This window comes from Musca autumnalis, unplaced genomic scaffold (genome assembly GCF_047663935.1).
Source record: "Musca autumnalis isolate F117 unplaced genomic scaffold, ASM4766393v1 scaffold_4, whole genome shotgun sequence".
Classification (NCBI taxonomy): domain Eukaryota; kingdom Metazoa; phylum Arthropoda; class Insecta; order Diptera; family Muscidae; genus Musca; species Musca autumnalis.
The window spans coordinates 94,759,951-94,780,410 of record NW_027411977.1 but is presented as its reverse complement, the minus strand read 5'-3'; the positions used below and the strand labels follow the sequence as shown (position 1 = coordinate 94,780,410).

Genomic DNA, 20,460 nt, shown 5'->3' with positions numbered 1-20,460 from the left:
TTTTTGGGCAAAACCAACTTATAATACCCTCCCCACATAGTGGTATAACGGTTTTAGAGATATGGTGCGAAATGTATACAAATTATGTAAATTTTTGATATTTTATAAAATTTGGGGCAATAAATGTAGTTTTTCGAGTTCATTATTTCTACAAATATTTTATTCTTGCCATTATCTTGAAATTTGATTCAGAGGTGCGATGAAGATTCACATAGGTTTCAGAGATATAGCCCAGAATTGCTTAAAAATCTCAATATTTAACCATGGTTAAATGGGACCATAAAATCCAAGCTGGATCTGACACAACAAAACCCAACAAGGGTGTTTGTCGTTTAGGCCTGTACTTTCAAAAAATCCTCATCCCAAATTGTTTGCACAATATTACCTTAAAAATGTTGCACAGTGTCACAAAACAATTCTGTAGGGGTTCTGGTGTCATACACCGTCAACACTTCGTATTTTGCTGGGAACGAGAAGTTAGTACAATCGAATTTTATAACGAACGTCCTTATACGAAGGATTATTTCGCCCAAAATTATGAATTTACACACAAAACGAGGCAATACAACAACGTATTATTTTATATGAGGTACAACATATTTTTTTTTCGTCCCCAGTAACTATGAAGTATGACTGTACGTTATTGAGACTGTTTTGTGTCAAATTCATAGTTTTGGTCTATAAGGTAATTCGTTATGGAGAATTATTCGTTACCGGGACGTTCGTTATAGAGATGTTAGTGTTTCCAAAAATGTGTAAATGTTGTCCCTCTATTACGGTTACCACACGAGGAATTAGTTGTACATTTTATTCACAAAAAATGTTGTATTGATTACGCCCCTTCCCAAAAACTTCTTTCATATTCCACTCAATTTGTCTATTCAATTTGGAAGAAATGAATTTTGTTGCATAGGGCAATCGAAGCCTCATCTCCACCTCCTTCGTGCTATCCACAAACTTTTGGTAGTTAAGAACTTATCCTAGACTTTTGCCTCAAAAATTCTTAAATTTTTAATTTTCTTAGGTTTCAATTCTTTAGAAAATGGTGTATAATCTAAGATACTGACTGATATGACATGTATTGAATTGTTTGTTTGTATGTAACTTGTTGCCGCTTTTGTTGGCCGATTGCTTTCATTTTTTTGTGTCTAATAGGCCGTTTAAAACGGCTTTTATAGACGGTTATAGGCCGTAATGCTGATTTAATTTTTGCATAAATATTTTATTTTATGTTTGTTTTTCTTTTTAAAATAGGCGGGCGGTGGTTCATTGGCTGGTTGTTTAACTTCAACGGCGAAAGAAACGACCTCAAACACATGAAGAAAAAGCAAAAGAAAAACAAAAAAATGACAATTCTGCTTAGAAGTGAACGTGAAAACACTTTTCGATCAGTATAAAAGGAATTGTTGACAGCGGCTAGAATGGCACACAGCATTTAGCATTTAAACGGATTAAAACGAAGCCAAGTTCTAGCATCAGACAACCCAAGGAAAGAAAATGGTGCAAAAGGTAAGACATTTCGGGGACAAGTTTGGTTCATTAGAAATTAAAAAAACAAAAATAATGGCATTCATTGCAGTTTCTGATATTCAGTGCCTTGGTGGCTATGACATCGGCTGTGGTCCTGCCAGGCCCAGCATATCCGGCATACCCAGCCTATCATGGAGTTGCTGCCGTACCGGCAGTAGCCAAATATGCTGTACCCGCTGTGGCCAAGGTGGCCGTACCCGAACCCTATGATCCTAATCCTCAATACAGTTTTAGCTATGATGTCCATGTAAGTTGGAAACATTATTCATATGGCTGGATAAAATCATAATTAAATGTTGAACCCTTTTAGGATGCCAGCACCGGTGATGTCAAGAGCCAACAGGAAACACGCAACGGTGATGCTGTACAAGGTTCTTATTCATTGATTGAACCCGATGGCACACGTCGTTTGGTCGAATACACCGCCGATCCTGTTCATGGCTTCAATGCTGTTGTCCATCGTGAACCAGGTGCAGTTAAAGTTGCTGCTGTGGCTAAAGTTATTGCACCAGTAGCAAAGGTCTTGGCCCCTGCTCCATTTTATCATGCTCCAGCACCACTTTATCATGCTCCAGTTGTGGCTAAGGCTGTTGTGCCTGCTGCACCTTTGGCCTATCACGGCTACCCAGGCTTCCATCATTAAGCTTAGGGAATCAACACACACTGACGATGACGACGAATTGACCATATCCGCCACACTGACCACGTTCCAACGACTTTAACTTTAACTGAGATAACACATGGACACACACTGTGAATCCATGTCGTTGTAGTCGCCACCAAACAGATATTCCAGATTACTGCTTTTTAACTTTCGTTTTTAGTAATCTTAGAAAGAGCTTTTCATTCATAACGAATTTACTTTATATGTTTTTTTTTTCTTTTTGTTATTGTTTCTTCTATGTGCTATGTATTCTTTCTCATTCTCCTCTCATCTTTTGTTGTAGTTATTTTAAGTCTGTTTCACCACACTTCGGTGTGAATTATGTTAAATAATTTAATTAATATCTATGTATGTAAATATGCAATCGAATAAAAACATCGAGGGAGTTCTTTTTTATGAAGTATGAATGCAAATGAAAATACGATTTTGTTGTTCTTTTTGCGAGAATGTTATGAACACAAATGGCAGGCAGGGCGCATCAGGAGATATTATTAAAACGGGCCTAGATCTTGCTACCAATTATTACTTCCGTTATGACAAAAATAAAGTTATTGTTTCAAGGATGTGGAATACTTTTTAACAAGTAAAAAGTATCAGTCGGCTTAGCCGACATAGATATACCATCAGCCTATGTGAATTTTAACTTTCATCTACGACTGATATAATTTTGGGACATTTGAACTTTGCCGACAACAATGTGGATTAGGATTAAAGTTCTAAAGTGTTGCGGAGGAGGTACTTAAAGGAATGGGCCGACTTGGTCCATTATGGAAGTTGATCTAATTTTGATAGTCATATCCTTTCGACAGATATCGCACCCACTAGTCATTTCAGTGAGTCATCGTATAACTTATGGACCAGTGTACCAGGTAGCATGGACTGCTTCACGGAAAACATAATATCGCTTTAAACAGGACCACAACGACCAGCATCAGTATACATTTCCAAAGGATCTTCGAACAGATAGATAGTCATATCTTTTCGACAGATATGGCGCCCACTAGTCATTTCAGTGGGTCATCGTATAACTTATGGGCCAGTGTACCAGGAAGCATGGACTTGTCCACGGAACGACCAGCATCAGTATACATTTCCAAAGGATCTTCGAACAGACCCTAAACTGCACTTAGACACAAATGTTGAACTTTTGTGGGGGAGAAACCCAAAGGAGAGGACCGATATGGACCATTTTAGAAGTTAAACTAAATTTGAACAAAATATTAGGAAATCCAAAGCTTGGACCAAATTGTTTGCTCCGTGCATACCATTTTAGTGACATTTTTAAATATTGGGGGGGAAGTACAGGAAGTTGTGGACCGGTATTGTCCATCTACGAACTGAAACTAAGTTTGGACAAAATATGAGGAAGGCCAAATTTTGGACCAAATCTGTTGATCAATTCAAGAGTTATCGTGCTCTCCAACCACTACACCATTTTCACATGTAATTCGAAGAATTTCAGTTGTAATTTGATTATTTCATTTGAAATTCGAAACATTTCACTTGTAATTTGAGAATTCCAATTGAATTTCGAATTATTTCATTTGTAATTTGAGAATTCCATTTGATATTCGAATAATTTCATTTGTAATTTGAATTTTTTCATTTGTAATTCGAATTATTTCATTTGTAATTCGAATTTTTCCATTTGTAATTTGAATTTTTCGATTTGTAAATCGAATTTTTTCATTTGGAATTTCAAATGAAGAAAATTCAATTACAAATGGAACAATTCGAATTACAAATGAAATAATTCGAATTACAAATGAAAAAATTCAAATTACAAATGAAATAATTCGAATATCAAATGCAATTCTCAAATTACAAATGAAATAATTCGAATTCCAAATGAAATTTTCAAATTACAAATGAAATAATTCGAAATTCAATTGGAATTCTCAAATTACAAGTGAAATGTTTCGAATTACAACTGAAATTATTCGAATTACATGTGAAAATGGTGTAGATATGGTGCAATAGTGGTTTTTTACACCTTTCGGGCTGTTTTCTCAAGAAGTATGAACTTGCCCCTGAAAAAAACTTTTACTGTCGTGATTGAGGCAGCGAATGCAAGTTGCTTCAACAAAAATCAAAGTGATTCGATAGCAGGTCTTAAAGTGAACTTATCCGAAATTTTGTGTGGGAGGTACCCGAAGGACACGGTGCTCTTGAATCAACTTTAAATGGAAGGTGCTTACACCTGGGAAGTTTTTGCGGATTCTGAAACTACAATGTTCATAGATCAAGAAAAAAATACACCGGAGCGCTTTTTAAATAAATCGCGATTCAAGTTGAAACTTTTAGAGTTATTTTAGGTTTTCACGATTTTGCTTGGAAACAGCAAGTCCTATCGTAATTAGACTAAAGAAAATTTTGTAGCTATGAAAATTCTCTACAAGACTGACCTTTATGGTATTTTCGTAGGTTTTACCGTTTTTAAGATATAGAAGTTCAAATTGGGACAATGCAGTGACTGTATCGTCTCCTTATAAAACATTGTCATGACCAGATACAACATAAACTTATATATCGTCACCTGAAATGTCCAAAGACGTAATCCTCAAAGGGTAACGTTGAGGGTTACGTCTTTGAGCATTTCAGGTGACGATATCTCAAAAATGGTACAATCTAGGAAAAAGATACGCTAGCCAATCTTGTAGAGAATTTTCACATCTACAACATTTTCTTTAGTCCCATTCCGATAGGACTTGCGGTTTTCTAGCAAAAACCTGAAGACCTGATAAAAAAAATCTGAATGATTGATCTGAACTGCTATATCTGAAAACCGGCAAAACCTACGAAAATATTATGCGTGTCAACCTTGTACAGAATTTTCACTGCTACAAAATTTTCTTTATTCCCATTTCGATAGGACTTGCGGTTTCCAAGCAAAATCGTGAAAACCTAAAAATGTGAACTTTGACCGCGATTTATTTAAAAATGCCTGAAGCTATTTTTTTCTTGTTTTTGGATTTTTCTCACCTATCAACATTACTGTTTCAAAATCCGCAAAAACTCCCCAGGTGTAAGCCGTTCTCACATAAAGTTAGTTAAGGCGCATCATGTATGACAATGTTTCACAAGGTAGCGATAAAGTCAATGCATTGTCCAAATTTGAACTTCTATATCTCAAAAACAGTAGAACCAGCGAAAGTACCATAAAGGTCAATCTTGTAGAGAATTTTCATAGTTACAAAATTTTCTTTAGGCTTATTCCGATAGGACCTGCGGTTTCCAAGCAAAATCCAAAAAAACCCTAAAAATTTCAACTTGAATCGATTTTTTTTTTGTTTTTGGATTTTTCTCATCTATGAACATTGTAGTTTCAGAATCCGCAAGAACTTCCCAGGTGTAAGCACCTTCCATTTAAAGTTGCTTCAAGAGCACCGTGAGGAGTTGACAAAAAGAGTCCATATTCGAACCTGATCTATATCTGGTAGATATATTATGATGTGTAAAGTATGGACGAAATCGGTCACTCCAATCAAGAGTTATCGTGCGCACTATCCGAAATTTTTTTAACTTTGTGGGGGAGATACCTGAAGTAGTGGACCGATATAGCTTATCTTTGAACATAAAGAAGACAAATTTTGGACCGAATCGGCTGATCCGCTCAAGAGTTATCTTGCTTTCCAAGCACTTCACACGGTATCATAGGTTTTTTTTTTGTAACTTTGAAGCTATTTTCTCAGGCAGTATGGACAGTGAATACATGTTGTTACAACCAAAGTCAAAGCGATTCATGAACTAGTCCTAAACTGAACTTCAACAAGAAGGAGTGAACCGATTGAGTTCATATTGGAACCTCATCTAAGTCTAGTAGTAATTTCATCATTTGCAAAGTATGGACCAAATCGGTTACTCCTTTCTAGAGTTATCGTGTGCACAAATTTTCCGAACATTTTCGAACATTTGTGGGGGAGGTAACGGAAGGAGTTGACCGATATAACCCATCTTCGAACTTTAACTATGTTTGGAACAAATATTACGAAGGCCAAATTGTGGACAAAATCCTTTAATCCGTTCGAGAATTATCATGGGCTCCAGCCAGACAGACAGACGGACGGACATGGCTAAATCAAATCCAAATTGTCTGAAACGGATTTCGTCCAAACATACTTGGGGTCTAAAACCATTATTTCTCGTTTGCATAAATATTGAGGGTATAAAAACAAGTAAAAACGTATCAGTCAGCTTTACAGACAGAGATATATCCTAAGTCTGTGTGAATTTAACCTATCATCAACCACATTATTAGGGGGTCTTCAGATTTTGTGGCCCACTTTGCCGACAAAAATATATCTTTGGATGAAAGCTGAAAAGTCTTGCGGAGGAGGTACCTGAAGGAATGGATCAATTTGAAAGTGGATCATACGCCCACCAGTCATTTCAGTTGGTCACCGTATAACTTGGAGCTTTTGGACCACTATGTTAGGAAGCATGGACTTGCCCACGTTAAACATAATATCCCTGTAAACAGGACTACAAGATGTAGCATCAGTATAAATGTCCAAAGGATTTTCGAATAGACCCTAAAATGTACTTTAATATAAAATGTTGAAGTTGTGTGGGGGAGGTGCCTAAGGCCAAGACCGATATGAACCATTTTAAAAGTGAAATTAAATTTGGACAAAGTTTGAACCAAATCGGTTGCTCCATTGAAGAAAAGAGTTCTTACACTTTTAAGGGGGAGGTGCCAGAAGGAATCGACCGATATGGCCCTTCTTCGAACTTAAACTATGTTTGGACAAAATATTACGAACCAATCGGTTGATCCGGTCGTGAGTTATCGTGCGCTCCAGCCATTTCCCATGGTGTCATAGGGGGATACGACAAAAAATTTGCCTCATCGAAATAATGCTTTTAGACCCCAAGTATGTTTGGACGAAATTCGTTTCAGAGAATTTGGAGTCCATTTAGCCATGTCCGTCTGTCTGTCTGGCTGGTGTGATTGGACCAAATTTTGCACTTCGTAATATTTTGCCCAAATTTAGTTTAAGTTCGAAGATGAGCATATCCTTCGGGTACCTCCCCCACAAAAGTTCAAAATGTTTCTGTTAAATGGTGTGAACGATGCACCCAAAGGATGTCATGGATGTGGTCCAAACTTTCACATCGTATTATACCTTTCACATATAGAACGGGTTCGAACATGGACTATGTCAGTCCACTCCCACACAAAATTCGGAAAGAGAGAAGTTTAAAGGCTTCTTTCGCATCGTTTTGAAATTTTCAGCACGTTGTCCTTGCATTGGAACCAACAGCTCAATTAACAGGACAGCTCCAATTATGTAATGACCATGTCCATTGATAATTCCACAAGCAACAAATCGTGAACCACTTCATTAGGTTAGACAATTAGATCTAGTTATTACCAGCAATTTTTTAAACCTAAATCCTCTTTTTAGGATTATTTCGGTCTAACCTTAATTGATGCCCAAAAATTATAAGATTTTTAAGTGCAAGGAAGTAAAACATGTCACGAATTACAATTTTCTGTCATTAATTATGATTCGAATTCAAGTAAAAACCGTTGAAAACGCATACGATTTTTTCGTTTTTTCTTTTTAAAATAGTCTGAATTATTTCTTTCAATAAAAATATATGTTTCATTTAATTTGGAAAATGTTGTATTTAGTTTGGAAATAATAATTAGAGGGTGCAACCAGATAATAACACTGTGCTACAAAAGTTGACTAAAAAATATTCAAGCGTTCTGATGCAAAAATTGTATCGTATTGGGGTCCATGGATAACGAAAATACCTTTGGTTCCTTTGGGTCACTTTTGTTTTTTTGCAGAGCTCCGAAATTTGATGGGTGGGGGGAAGGGGGCAAGTTGCTGCTGTTTTCTTATATTTCCCCCTCCGCACAAGAAGCCTCAGGACACACAGTGTATCCAAGCGAAAGTCGTACACCTAATGAAATTTATTTAATTGGCTTATATCTCCGACATAAAAAGGGATATGAAGAAAGTATTTACGCAGCGACCATGCGGTCGACAATTTAAAAAGACGAAAATAATCAACTCCGTTTACATTGTTAACAAATTTAATGGAAAAATAAGCGTCCAAATATTTTTCTCAATCGAGTAGAGACACTAAAAATCAACTCATTTTGAAATTCGTGTATTAAACTATCCTCAAGAAAATATTTTTCTTTTAATTTTCGAATTATTCAAAATCCGTGGTATAATGCAAACATCAAAGTAATGGATACTGTTGTAGTTTTGTTTTGCGATATGAGCTAAATCGAAAAAAATCGTTTTTATAAAGTTTAGTTAATTATTTTGTCATTTGGTTTCATAAAAATATTTTTTTACGCTTCTGTCCCATTTAATCTGATTTAAGTTTTGACCCTATCGATTGTAAAGAAGTACGGATGTTACGCTTAATCGATCGTAGGATTTCATAAAAAATAAAAACATTAACTAGGATTAATTATATTAACAAATACTTTGTCTTTATAATTGCTGTACGACTTTCGGTTTTTAAATTGTCGACTAAATGAACTAAAAAGCTGAGTAAGTACTTTCTTCATATTCCTTTTTGCGTCGGAGATATAAGTCAATGAAATAAATTTCATTAAGTGTACGACTTTCGTTTGGATCCACTGTATTTCATCAATCCGATAATCCGCCTAAATCCGACAATTTACTTGGAAGATTTAAGAAAACATTAAAAAGTACTCTCATAGATTTTTTTCCCAATATTTTCAACTCTAGACTGCATGTAAAAATATATTTTTTTAAACAAAATATTATTTGTTATTTTTGCCTTATTAAGGCGAAGGCCATTTATAGTGATATTTAATTAATTCTCTTTCGAGTTGAGCTGATAGGCCTTTAGAGATACATTGAAAAATTAGGAGTCTACCGAAGTCCCACGCATCCAACCATTACACTACGTTTCACGGGTGGTAAAGCCGATCTTCAGGTGTATTAGGATGTTGTTTTCTGGCAGACGAAGGCAAAGCTTGGAAACTAGTATATATATCGCACTTCATTAGATAAATGTATACGGGGAATAACAAAAATGTTTTGCAATCGATGAATCCGAGTTTCGCCCTATCAGAATTCGCGAACTGTTAATATATTCTATAAAGTATGACTACAATTATTTAAAATGAAGTGTTTTAGGAGGGATCCCATAATGTCGACCATTAAAATTAATTTTCGTGGAAGCTGTGTTGGCATCAATGTAGAAAAATTAGTAAAAATGGGTTGAAGCCAACAAGTTTTTTTATGTTCCCATACGATTTTTGACTTAACCTTATATTTTATAGACATATCCCCAAAGAAAGAATCACAGAATACTCCATGGGCAACAAGATTGTAGTGTATGATTTTTCGATATATCCACTGCATCCACCTAAAATTGATGCTGACATTTTGAAGCCGGAATTTCGGGGTTTTTTGAATTTTTTTAATAATCCGGACGCGCAAGAAGGTAATGTTCCAAACTCTTAACACGATTATAGAACTCGTGATTTTACGTCGTTTGATGCATATCTCATGAGTGTGCTCCCTACAGCATCCTAGTAATTGGAGTCGAAAGGCCGACATTTGATGCGTGAATTTTCTTACAAAACCTATTTTTTGCGTGTAAAATTTACAACTGTCATTCCATTTCCTTTGAAACTCGCGTGAATTTAGTTTTTTTACGCGACGGTTCTAATGAAGCCTTCCGCGATAGAGTCCATCTACTAAAACCGCGGATATAGATACCTTGAAAATCGGAAAATCAGCAAAAATATATTTTGACAAATCCGCGTACGAAACCGCGATTTTCTTTAAATTTTTTTACATAAATGGAATCCTTTACTTGCGATTATAATATTTGCGAAAACGAGTGTCATAAAAGAAAAGAGATACGCGAGTAATATGGGTCTTTCACAAAAAATTGAATATGGAGGCACATCCGCGGTTCTTGAAGAATCTAATTAAAATTGTTATATTTTGACGTATTTTTGATAGGCGCTGATGAAACCGGATGCGCATCAAAATCGTATGCACATTGCGCGACTTTTACCAACTTTAAGGTTTTTTGCAGTGTATGATGCAACTGGCGGCACACAATGGCCCCTGAGTGAAACATCGAAATATGCATAAATTTTGAAAGAGATTGATTCGCTGTATCCAAAAACGAATGCGCATCAACCGACTTTAACTAATTCGCGAATAACGGGCTTTTTAATTTTAATATTAATTGAATGATTGTAATTTCAATATTACTCTTAATTTCCTACACATACATATAAGTTATCACAGTAATCAGTTAAACTCTCGCGATTGTAAACCATATTTTTTTATGAAGTTTTAACAGTATACATTCATTATTCTATGGGATTTTAGCAAAATAGTTGGAGAACTCCCAAATATTTTTTTCGAATTTTTAGAATCAAACCAAAAAAATATTTGCAACAATATTTTCCAACAATAAGTTTTTCTCTTTTGTTGTTGCTACAATATGCAATTTATGTACCCAATCTCCATAAATTTGGTATCATATTTTTCTATGCATTGTCTAGATTCCGCATATATATTTTAATTTATTTTTTGAGGGTTTGTACGGATTCTGGGAAAGGATAATTTGGATTTAATAACTTTTTAAACATCCACGAATAGATATGGAATGCTGTTAACGATTTATGCATACATTTTCTCATAACAACAAAAAAAATATTTTTAAATATTTTTTCTTTATATGAGAATAAAAACCGCTATAACTTTTGCGCGTATTGGCAAATTTCGTGAACGCGAGTAGATTTGAAACCGGATTTTTTTCCTTTACCTTTATACCAAAAATCGTAGATGTGCTCGCAAAAAAAAATTTTAATTTTTTTCAAATGGAATTGTAAAGGAATTTTGTTATTCGCCATATGCGAAATTATTTCAGTTAATTAAAACTCCAAACTTTTCCTATAGTCCTGCTTGGTAATCCCATTTTTCAATGTTCACAAATACCATGGTAAGTTTTATTCCTACGTCATTAGTAATTGCTCTTCTATATCAGAAGATTTTATTTTTGATTTGATCATCAATTATTGTCTACTAAGGTTTTGACAAGTTGATGGTGGCTCAGAACGCTAAGACGCCGGCAAAAAAAAAATAATAATAATTTCAGCATGAGCCAGGTTGGGATTCGAACCTGGGTCTCCGACAACTGAGTGTCAAGGTTGCCGGCGTCTTAGCGTTCTGAGCCACCATCAACTTGTCAAAACCTTAGTAGACAATAATTGATGATCAAATCAAAAATAAAATCTTCTGATATAGAAGAGCAATTACTAATGACGTAGGAATAAAACTTACCATGGTATTTGTGAACATTGAAAAATGGGATTACCAAGCAGGACTATAGGAAAAGTTTGGAGTTTCAATTAACTGAAATAATTTCGCATATACATTTATCTAATGAAGTGCGATATATATACTAGTTTCCAAGCTTTGCCTTCGTCTGCCACAAAAACAACATCCTAATACACCTGAAGATCGGCTTTACCACCCGTGAAACGTAGTGTAATGGTTAGATGCGTGGGACTTCGGTAGACTCCTAATTTTTCAATGTATCTCTAAAGGCCTATCAGCTCAACTCGAAAGAGAATTAATTAAAAATATTATTTGGTTTGACCCAAATATGAGCTTAGTTTGGCTATAACATCCAAACTATGATACGAATCATTATAATTTTGGTATCTATAAATTCGCCGTGAAGGTTTGATTCAAGACAAATTTTTATATAATTTTATGACGGGCAAATTCTCTTTTTTTTTGAAAAAAAAAGTTAGGTTACATTTAAAATTTTGTGTAAATTCCGCGAATTCTGAGTAAGATTTTACAAATATTATACAATCTGTACGCTGTGGTCACTTCGTAATAACTTTTTAGTGACAATTGTGTTCATTAACATAATTAGCGTTTTTATAATAATTTTGTCTTAAAATCAGAAATAAAATCGCGATAACTTTTTTTCCACAAAAGCCAAAACTAGGCTCGCGAGCGGATTTGTACTGGGGAAGTTTAATATGGTTTTCAATCAGAAGAATGGGGCAAAAAGCTTTCATGTGCAATACATTTTATCCCGCCTATGTTTAATTTTGACAGATAAGAATGCCGAAAACAAGACATTTCTAATTTGTTAAGAAAAACAAAAGGTATGGTCCGAAACTTGTATCAAATATATGCAAAAATATTTATTTCTGTAAATTGTGGATGCAGTGCAAAAAAAAAACATAAGAACATGGTAATATTTAAAATTGAGCTGTATACCGCGTAAAAAGTACTAAAATCGGCATTAGATGGGAAGGAGGTGAATGTACAACTATATCTACAGCAGGGAATAACCAAATAATGTTGCGAATTACACTATGCAACACTGAAAATGCAAACAACTTCTAGTATGAACTTTGAAAGTATAGATTTAGACTACAAAAACCCTAGTAGGGCTTTGTCCTGTCAGATCAAGTTCGGATTTTATGGCCTCATCTAAACCGGTCTTTTGCATTTTGCATTGCTGAAATTCTGGTCAGTATCAGCTAAAGTATTGGGAGTTGAACCAAATAACCTTTTGCAAAAATCTTCCAAAAAAGTTCCCAGCAATTCTTCAGAATATTCTGAAACTGTAAAATACTTACTTCATGTTGTTTCAGCGGTATTTTGCATCATATATTTTACAACACGTATTTCAAACACAGTTCACACCAACAGTTTATTCTCGCATCCACAATTTGCCTCAGAGGTCAGATGAAGATTCGCAGTGGTTTCAGAGATATACCCAGACTTGTTTTAAAAAGTCAATATTTGACCATGTTTAGATGGGGCCATAAATCCAAGCTGGATCGTTTGGGGGTGTACTTTCAAAAAATCCTGAGCTCAAATTGTTTGCACAAGACTACCTTAAAAATGTTGCACAGTGTTATTAAGCAGATCATTCAGAGGTCATCAACAGATGTTAAGTAAAGGCTTTACATCGATAAATCTATACAAAAACCTCCGATAAATACCATAGATACCGGTGTACCAATATGGGCAAATTTTAAGAAAACAATAATTTCCAGGAACAATTTTATTTTTCATATAAATTTTGCAAAAAAAAATGTTTGAAATTGTTTTTGGAGTTGAAACTTATGTGAATTTTCAACTGACCTCTGAAGCAAATTTGTAGATAAGGTCAAGAATAAAATATTTGGAGAAATAATGAACTCAAAAAACTACATTTATTGCCTCAAATTTTATAAAATATCGAAAATGTCCATATTTTGTATAGAATTTTCAACTGACCTCTGAAGCAAATTTGTAGATAAGGTCAAGAATAAAATATTTGGAGAAATAATGAACTCAAAAAACTACATTTATTGCCTCAAATTTTATAAAATATCGAAAATGTCCATATTTTGTATAGATTTTGCACCATATCTCCAAAACCGTTAATTTTTTCTTAATATTTTCTTTTGGAAAAATATTCGCTGGAATGTAATACACAACTCCTCAGAACATGTCATTGTTGTAAAATGCCTCTATCACGTTGTTTTCAGCATATTTTTCAACGACGATTTAATAAATATATCAAAAATGAGGGAAATCCGAAATGCGAGAATAAACTGTTGGTGTGAACTGTGTATGAAATACGTGTTGTAAAAGATATGAGGCAAAATACTTCTGAAACAACATGAAATAAGCATTTTAGAGTTTCAGAATGTTATGAAGAATTGCTGAGAACTTTATTTGGAATATTTTTGCAAAAGGTTACTTGGTTCAATTCCCAATAGTTTAGCTGATACTGACCAGAATTTCAGCAATTATGTAAAATGTTCTATATATTATCGATTTTGATGCCCCAGATGGTGTTTTTCTTATGTGAAAAATTCTACTAGTTTAGGGCTACAATGTTGCCAAAGACAGCAAAGCCAAATTCCTAATCGTTTCTGAGATAAAGGCCCGATAGGTGCAAAAAACTGTAGTTTTAGCCCGGATTAGATGAGGCCATAAAATCCGAACTGGATCTGACAGAACAAAACCCTACTAGGGTTTTTGTAGTCTCAATATGTACTTTCGGCTTCTTTCTCTGTGAGACCCCCATCAACCCGCAAAGTTTCGTGAAGATCCGATCAAAATTCCGACGTGTAGTGTGATTGCACAAAAAATGGAAAAAGGGATGCATTACCGACTATTGCGATATTTCTGTTGTTTGACCACCTATGACAACCTACTTCACATCGTTGTAAAGGTGATATTTTCTACTTTCCTTGCCAGGTTTTGCTTTCGATATACCTCTTACAGAAGAGAGATATTCGCTTTGAAATAAAACGTTAGCCTTTTCTCCAAATAAGTTTTTTTTCACATTCCGACCCCTGAATAATATCCGACCATTACCAAAATCAATAGGTTTTTTCCTCTGTGGGAACCCACTAACACCCAAAATTTCGTGACAATCAAAATTGCGACGTGTAGCGTGATTACAAAAAAAATTAAAAAATGGAATGTATTACCGACTATTGCGATATCTCCGTTATTTGGCCACCTACGCCAACCTGCTTTACATCATTGTAAATATGGGATTTTTTACTTTCATAGTCAGACTTTGCTTTGGGAAGGTCCCCAACCAAAGCTGTGATATTCGTAATTATTATTTAAATCGCAAAAATGAAAAGTTGTGTTCTATTAGCGGCTATTGCGATATCTTCGTTGTTTGACAACATACGTTACATAGTTGCAAAGGTGATATCTTCTACCTTCATTAGGTTTTGCTTTTGATATACCCCATATAGAAGCGGAGATATTCGCTTTGAGATAAAACATTGACTTTTTCTCCAAATAAGTTTTTTGTCCATTCCGACCCCTGATTATTCGACCATCGCCAAAATCAATAGGATTCTTCCCCTCCGGGACCTTCATCAACACCCAAAATTTGGTGACGATCGGATTAAAATTGCGACCTGTAGCGTGATTCCAAGGTTTAGATGGCCAGACGGACGGACGGACGGACACATAGCCAGATCGACTCAGCTCGTCGAGACATTCATTTTGGTATATATATGTATGGGTCTACGACCATTATTTCGATGTTACAACGTTTTTGGTCAAAACCAACTTATAATACCCACCCCACATAGTGGTGTAGGGTATAATTATTCTATGAGACAGAATTCCAACGGATATATTAATTTATTTAGTTAACTGCATACCTTTTCAATGTATCCAGATAATAAATAAAAGGTTTAACTCACAATATATTATCAAAACAAAAATAATATCTTTAGATTTTGAATCAAATTTTCTCAGCTGCAAATGTTTTGAGAAGGATCAAAAGTGAGTCCGAGCTTTGTTTTGTGTATTTTTGTAAAATAAGTGCAAAATTGCCAATTGTTTTTTTAAATATTTAAAAAGGTTTCAATAAACAATCAACCTACTAAAATAGTTGCATTTCAAATCCATAAATTACCGCAGAACTACACACAGAAAAAAAAATGGCCTCTCTAACATATGTCCCAAACATATTTTGCAGAAAACATATATGTTTGGGTGCAAACAAATTATATGTTTGGGTGCAAAGAAATATAAACCCAAAAGCCACAAAAAACACATGCAGCAGTGGGCGCTTTCTGAGAGCAAGGGAGGGTAAATGTCAATATGAAACACATTAAATTGTATGCTCTCAGCACATTTATAAATGGTGGTGTTTTATTGAAAGCCAAAGGAAGACAAAACAGACTTTAATAATAGAAAAAACTGAATGAAATAACTTATAAAAAGTCGAACTTTTAAAAAGAAACAATTATATATGTAAACAATAAAGCACCACCAATCCGGATATCTCTTTTTCTGTTGGACATATTCCAACAAAAATCGGTAAAATGAGAACGCAAAATTATGAACGAAAAGTACAAATGAAAGTGGACAACACTGTTGTTATCGGTAGTACTTAGCGACTACTTTATTTTGGTTGCTAACTTACCGACAAATATCGTTAATTACCGAAATTATAAGCATTTTAATTTTACCGATTTTTTTCGGTAACTCAAAAAATGGTTTAGAGAATCGCACTACAGATAGTGCCTGTAAGCGATAAAATGAAAAACATTTCGGAAATATATACATATGTAGGTTGATGTATTTTCTTTTGCGCTGCTGGATCAAGGATTTCGACCATTGTAAGGCGGTCGGACATGATTAAATCCACTTCAAACCATTTTGGTCTTAACTAATTTTGACTCAAAATATTAGCCATAAGCATAATGGTACAATGAGGAGAAGAATACTGGCCGATAGATGGTAATTTGAATGAATTACTTCAGCTTGTTTTATTATCTCAGAATGGTAAATACTTCCGAAGAAAGTTTACATAAACATAATCATCGGTCCTTAGTCATTCATAGAGAGTAAATTAGGAAAAACAGTCAAATGTTGCTGGTTAAAAAAATCTAAAGACAAACATTCCTCATCATGGAGGTCTAATAGCTATTACGAAGACTTCCAAAACTATTGAAAAATTACCATTTAAAATTGATTAAACATTATCGAATGGAGAGACACAGGTACCCACTTGAGAATGTAACAAAAACCCTACTTTGATTTGAAAAATTCAACATAAAGAAAATGAGAGTTGTTACAACTTATATTGCATCAGCCAAAAAACATTGAAAAATAGACAATAAAAAAGAATAAAAATGTGTGTTTAAAAAAAATGTGCGTGCGTTCGTCTATGGTTTTTCTCTTCTTTTTTTTTCTATAAAATGCAAAAGAAGTTGGTGTGGCCAATGTTGTTCTGCTGCTTTCAACTTGCAATAGGCTGTGTTTTTTTCTCCACATTTTTGTTGTTTGTTTCTGTTTGATCGTAATGTTGTTTCAAACAATTTTGCATAAATATTTGTAACTTCAACGCGCTAGGTAAGGGCGGCACAAGAGGGGTTGTTGCATTTAACCGGCACCCAAAATCTGATTTCAAATTCAAAAGTAATTTTTTGGTATAAAAGGAATTGTTGACAACGTCTAGAATGGCAAACAGTAATTAGCACTTAAACGGAATAAACCCCTCAAACACATCAAGTTCAACTGAAAGTGCAACGAGTGCAAGAATGATGCAGTTTTTAATTGTCAGTGCCTTGTTGGCGGTTGCCTCAGCCGTGGTCCTACCAGCACCTGCATATCCTGCCTATCCAGCTGTAGCTAAAATTGCCAAAGTAGTTGGTCCTGAACCCTATGATCCAAATCCTCAATACAGCTATAACTACGATGTCCATGTAAGTAGGAAAACAAAAACAGAAGTTGGTGGCGAAGGATAATCGGAAACATTTTTGTCCTATTTGTAGGATCCAACAACTGGTGATATTAAGAACCAACAAGAAACACGAAATGGTGATGTCACCAAGGGAGCTTACTCCTTGATTGAACCTGATGGCACCCGTCTTACAGTTGAATATACTGTGGATCCTGTTAGCGGTTTCAATGCTGTTGTCCATCGTGAAGGAGTTGCCAAGGTGGCCAAGGTTTTGGCTCCAGTTGCCAAGGTCTTGGCTCCTGCCCCTCTATATCACGCACCAGCTCTACCAGCTCTGCCAGCCTTCCATGGCTTGGGTCCATATCACGGCTAAGCAGTGATGTATTCCTTCCTAACTGATGTCGAACAAGGCTTACCTTTCACTCTGACCATGTATGCACTCCCAAACGCGCACACACACGCACGAATGCAGTTGTAAAACAAACCTCATTTTTTATATTCCTAAGGCTTACACAACAGATGAAACTCGATATGTGTGTGTTTCCATCTTTAGTCACACCAACATGAGGATCATTTTTTTCATAAATATCCTTGTCGGTTTTTCTCATATACAACATATCTCATATATTTCATTTTCGTTTTTTCTGCTTTTACCTTTTTTATTGTGTAGTTTTTGCTTTCTTCTCACTTCGCTTGCCATAGTTTTTTCCTATTGTTTCATTATTTTAGAATAGAATTTTTATGTTTTTTGTAAAAATATTTAATATTATATAATTTGTACATACAAACAAACATATGCGAGTATGCAATAAAAATGAACGAAGAAGAAGTTGTCTATGAAATATGAATGCAATGAAAATCACCTGAGTGTTTATTTGACACAGAGAATAAGAAGGGGAAAAGATTGCTAGACCACTTGAAGCAATGCAACATTGGTACAGGATTAAGTACATTTTGAATCCGGGAAATAAGGATGTTATAAGGGTTTTTGCTTTCAACTGCATGACAGCCGCAGATTTGAAGAAGTGTTCATGTTATTTTCAACGGCACCACGAGAATGATAGGGCGAAGAGGAGTGAGCTACGCCATCTCAGCCCAGGAGGTACCGCCACAATTTACAATGAGCGATGATGCAAAATGCATCCAAATGCGAAGTCATCCAAAGTGTTTGGAATACAAGAAATCAAAATGGTAATGCTTAGCTCGTTCGCAGACGTAAATGGTATAGCTATTATGCAAAATGACGTTCATTCACATTTAAAAGCCAAACATTTGTTTGCCTCTCTGAACGGGAACGTGATAAAGAAGTGAATAAAACCGGAGGTTGACTATTTGAAAAGAGTCCTCAATTAATCGATAGCAAACCATCCTTTACCAGAAGCTTGATAATTTGGCAAGGTGGTCCCGCAACTGAAGCCAGGCAAGGATACTAGCAGGTGTGAATTGCACAGGCCGATTTACCTGTTCGAGAGTCAGAATTGGTTTCCCAGTTGTACAAGATTTGAATGGATTCCACAACAGCATTACATGTCATATCAATACGTATCAATCGAGGACTGAATAAGAACAGGCCATGCGATTTAACAGTCTTGGTGGCTCTTACCTTCGATAGGCCGATGGTATTCGCTACCGCCAGCCATGCCAAGCTTTTCGTGGACATAGAGAAGCCGTGATTCAAACGTTGAAGCAGCAACTATATGTGTGGACGCCAGTCGTTTTTGGAATTCAGCATTAAAAAGGCGAAGAACAGTAAGCTCCCCAAAGAGGGGTGTACCTCCGGAACTGTTTAAACTCTAGCTTTCTGAACTTTTACACCCTTCAGGCGGCATAGAGATCGTAATGCATGCGGATCGTTGCACGACGTTGGTGTCGGGTGCTATATCGATGATCTAAATATCTACATAGCTGACTATGAAAGAGAATGCAAACCTGCCGAAATACGTGCTGAGCACTGCAACAGCGTGCATTTTCGTGCCACCAGTGGACCATCTTTATAATGAGACGATGATTTTACCGGTTTATCAGTACAACAAGATGTTGTCAATCCAACGGCGCACAGTGGTTCAGAACCGTTTTTTCCTTGTCAAAACTCTGTAAGTTTTGAACGGATAGAGATATTTCACATTTTTTTTTGTCCGACAGATAACATAATCAGCTTCCCGATGCATTAAAAACATTCGAATTCGGTCTAGAAGTTGCAGAGGAATTCAAGGTCAAAGTTAAAAATTTTAGTTTTTGTTTGTTTTGTTTTAGTTGAAGATTCAATCATATGATTGTTTATGTCTGGAGTTTCCCCCATTGGCTTAACTTCGTCACTTTCCTCTTTGCAGAGAAAAATGTTTACAAAACGCACTGACAGCTTGCAAAATTTATTGATCGCTACCAATATCATGATTTCATCCCGGCGAAGGGAATTATCAATTGGCTTTTCAGTTTTTGAAATGATGCTTTTTTAGTGAAAACCTGAACTCTTTAAGCATCGAGTATTCTCATGTTAATGAGAATGATGCTCACTTTTCGGTTTTCCCAAAAAAAAAAAACACCATCAGTGCGTTTTGTAAACATTTTTCTCTGCAAAGAGGAAAGTTATGAAGTTAAGCCAATGTGGGAAACTCCAGACTTAAACAATCATTTTTAGTTTTTTTAATATTTTGTATCAAAATATGAGTGTTCTGAGTTTTTAATATGTTTTAATTATTTAAAAAAAGTCAATCACCAATAAACAAACCATAAAAATTTGGAAAAAAAAGTTTTAAACAATGCACAATGGTCCCAAATCCAAATTTTCTGGCCAAAACTATTTCAACGTCCATTTTGTATTGAAATTAATTATTATTTATAGCAAATGTTTTCAAAGAGCAATTCTTACGTTTTATAGACCAAAATGACCAAAAACTGTCAAAATTTGTTGAACAGGGTGGTCCCGATGTGTGGGGTCTAAACCAAAACATTGACCTATGTTTATAATTTTTGGTACGAACGATTCATATCTTCCAAGGGGTCAAAATACCAAATTTCAGCCGAATCGGTCATAAAGTGTCGCTAAAATCCAC

The 20,460-nt window shown here is 35.3% G+C and overlaps 3 protein-coding genes across 4 annotated transcripts in view; 2 read left to right on the top strand and 1 right to left on the bottom strand.

Moving 5' to 3' along the window:
- The window catches only part of LOC141404051 (neurobeachin-like protein 1), a 285,955-nt gene that overhangs the window by 162,717 nt on the left and 102,778 nt on the right, over window positions 1–20,460 (bottom strand). The gene's annotated exons all lie outside the window — the stretch shown is intronic.
- On the top strand, window positions 1,379–2,613 carry Cpr64Aa (Cuticular protein 64Aa). Its single transcript, XM_073987079.1, has 3 exons — window positions 1,379–1,509; window positions 1,580–1,777; window positions 1,841–2,613. The coding sequence occupies exons 1-3, from the start codon at window positions 1,498–1,500 to the stop codon at window positions 2,171–2,173; spliced, it is 543 nt and encodes a 180-aa protein (XP_073843180.1). The 5' UTR covers window positions 1,379–1,497; the 3' UTR covers window positions 2,174–2,613.
- LOC141401747 (larval cuticle protein A2B-like) lies at window positions 17,184–18,266 on the top strand. The gene is made up of 2 exons (XM_073982148.1): window positions 17,184–17,429; window positions 17,499–18,266. Exons 1-2 carry the CDS (start codon window positions 17,265–17,267, stop codon window positions 17,778–17,780), a joined length of 447 nt encoding a protein of 148 aa, XP_073838249.1. The 5' UTR covers window positions 17,184–17,264; the 3' UTR covers window positions 17,781–18,266.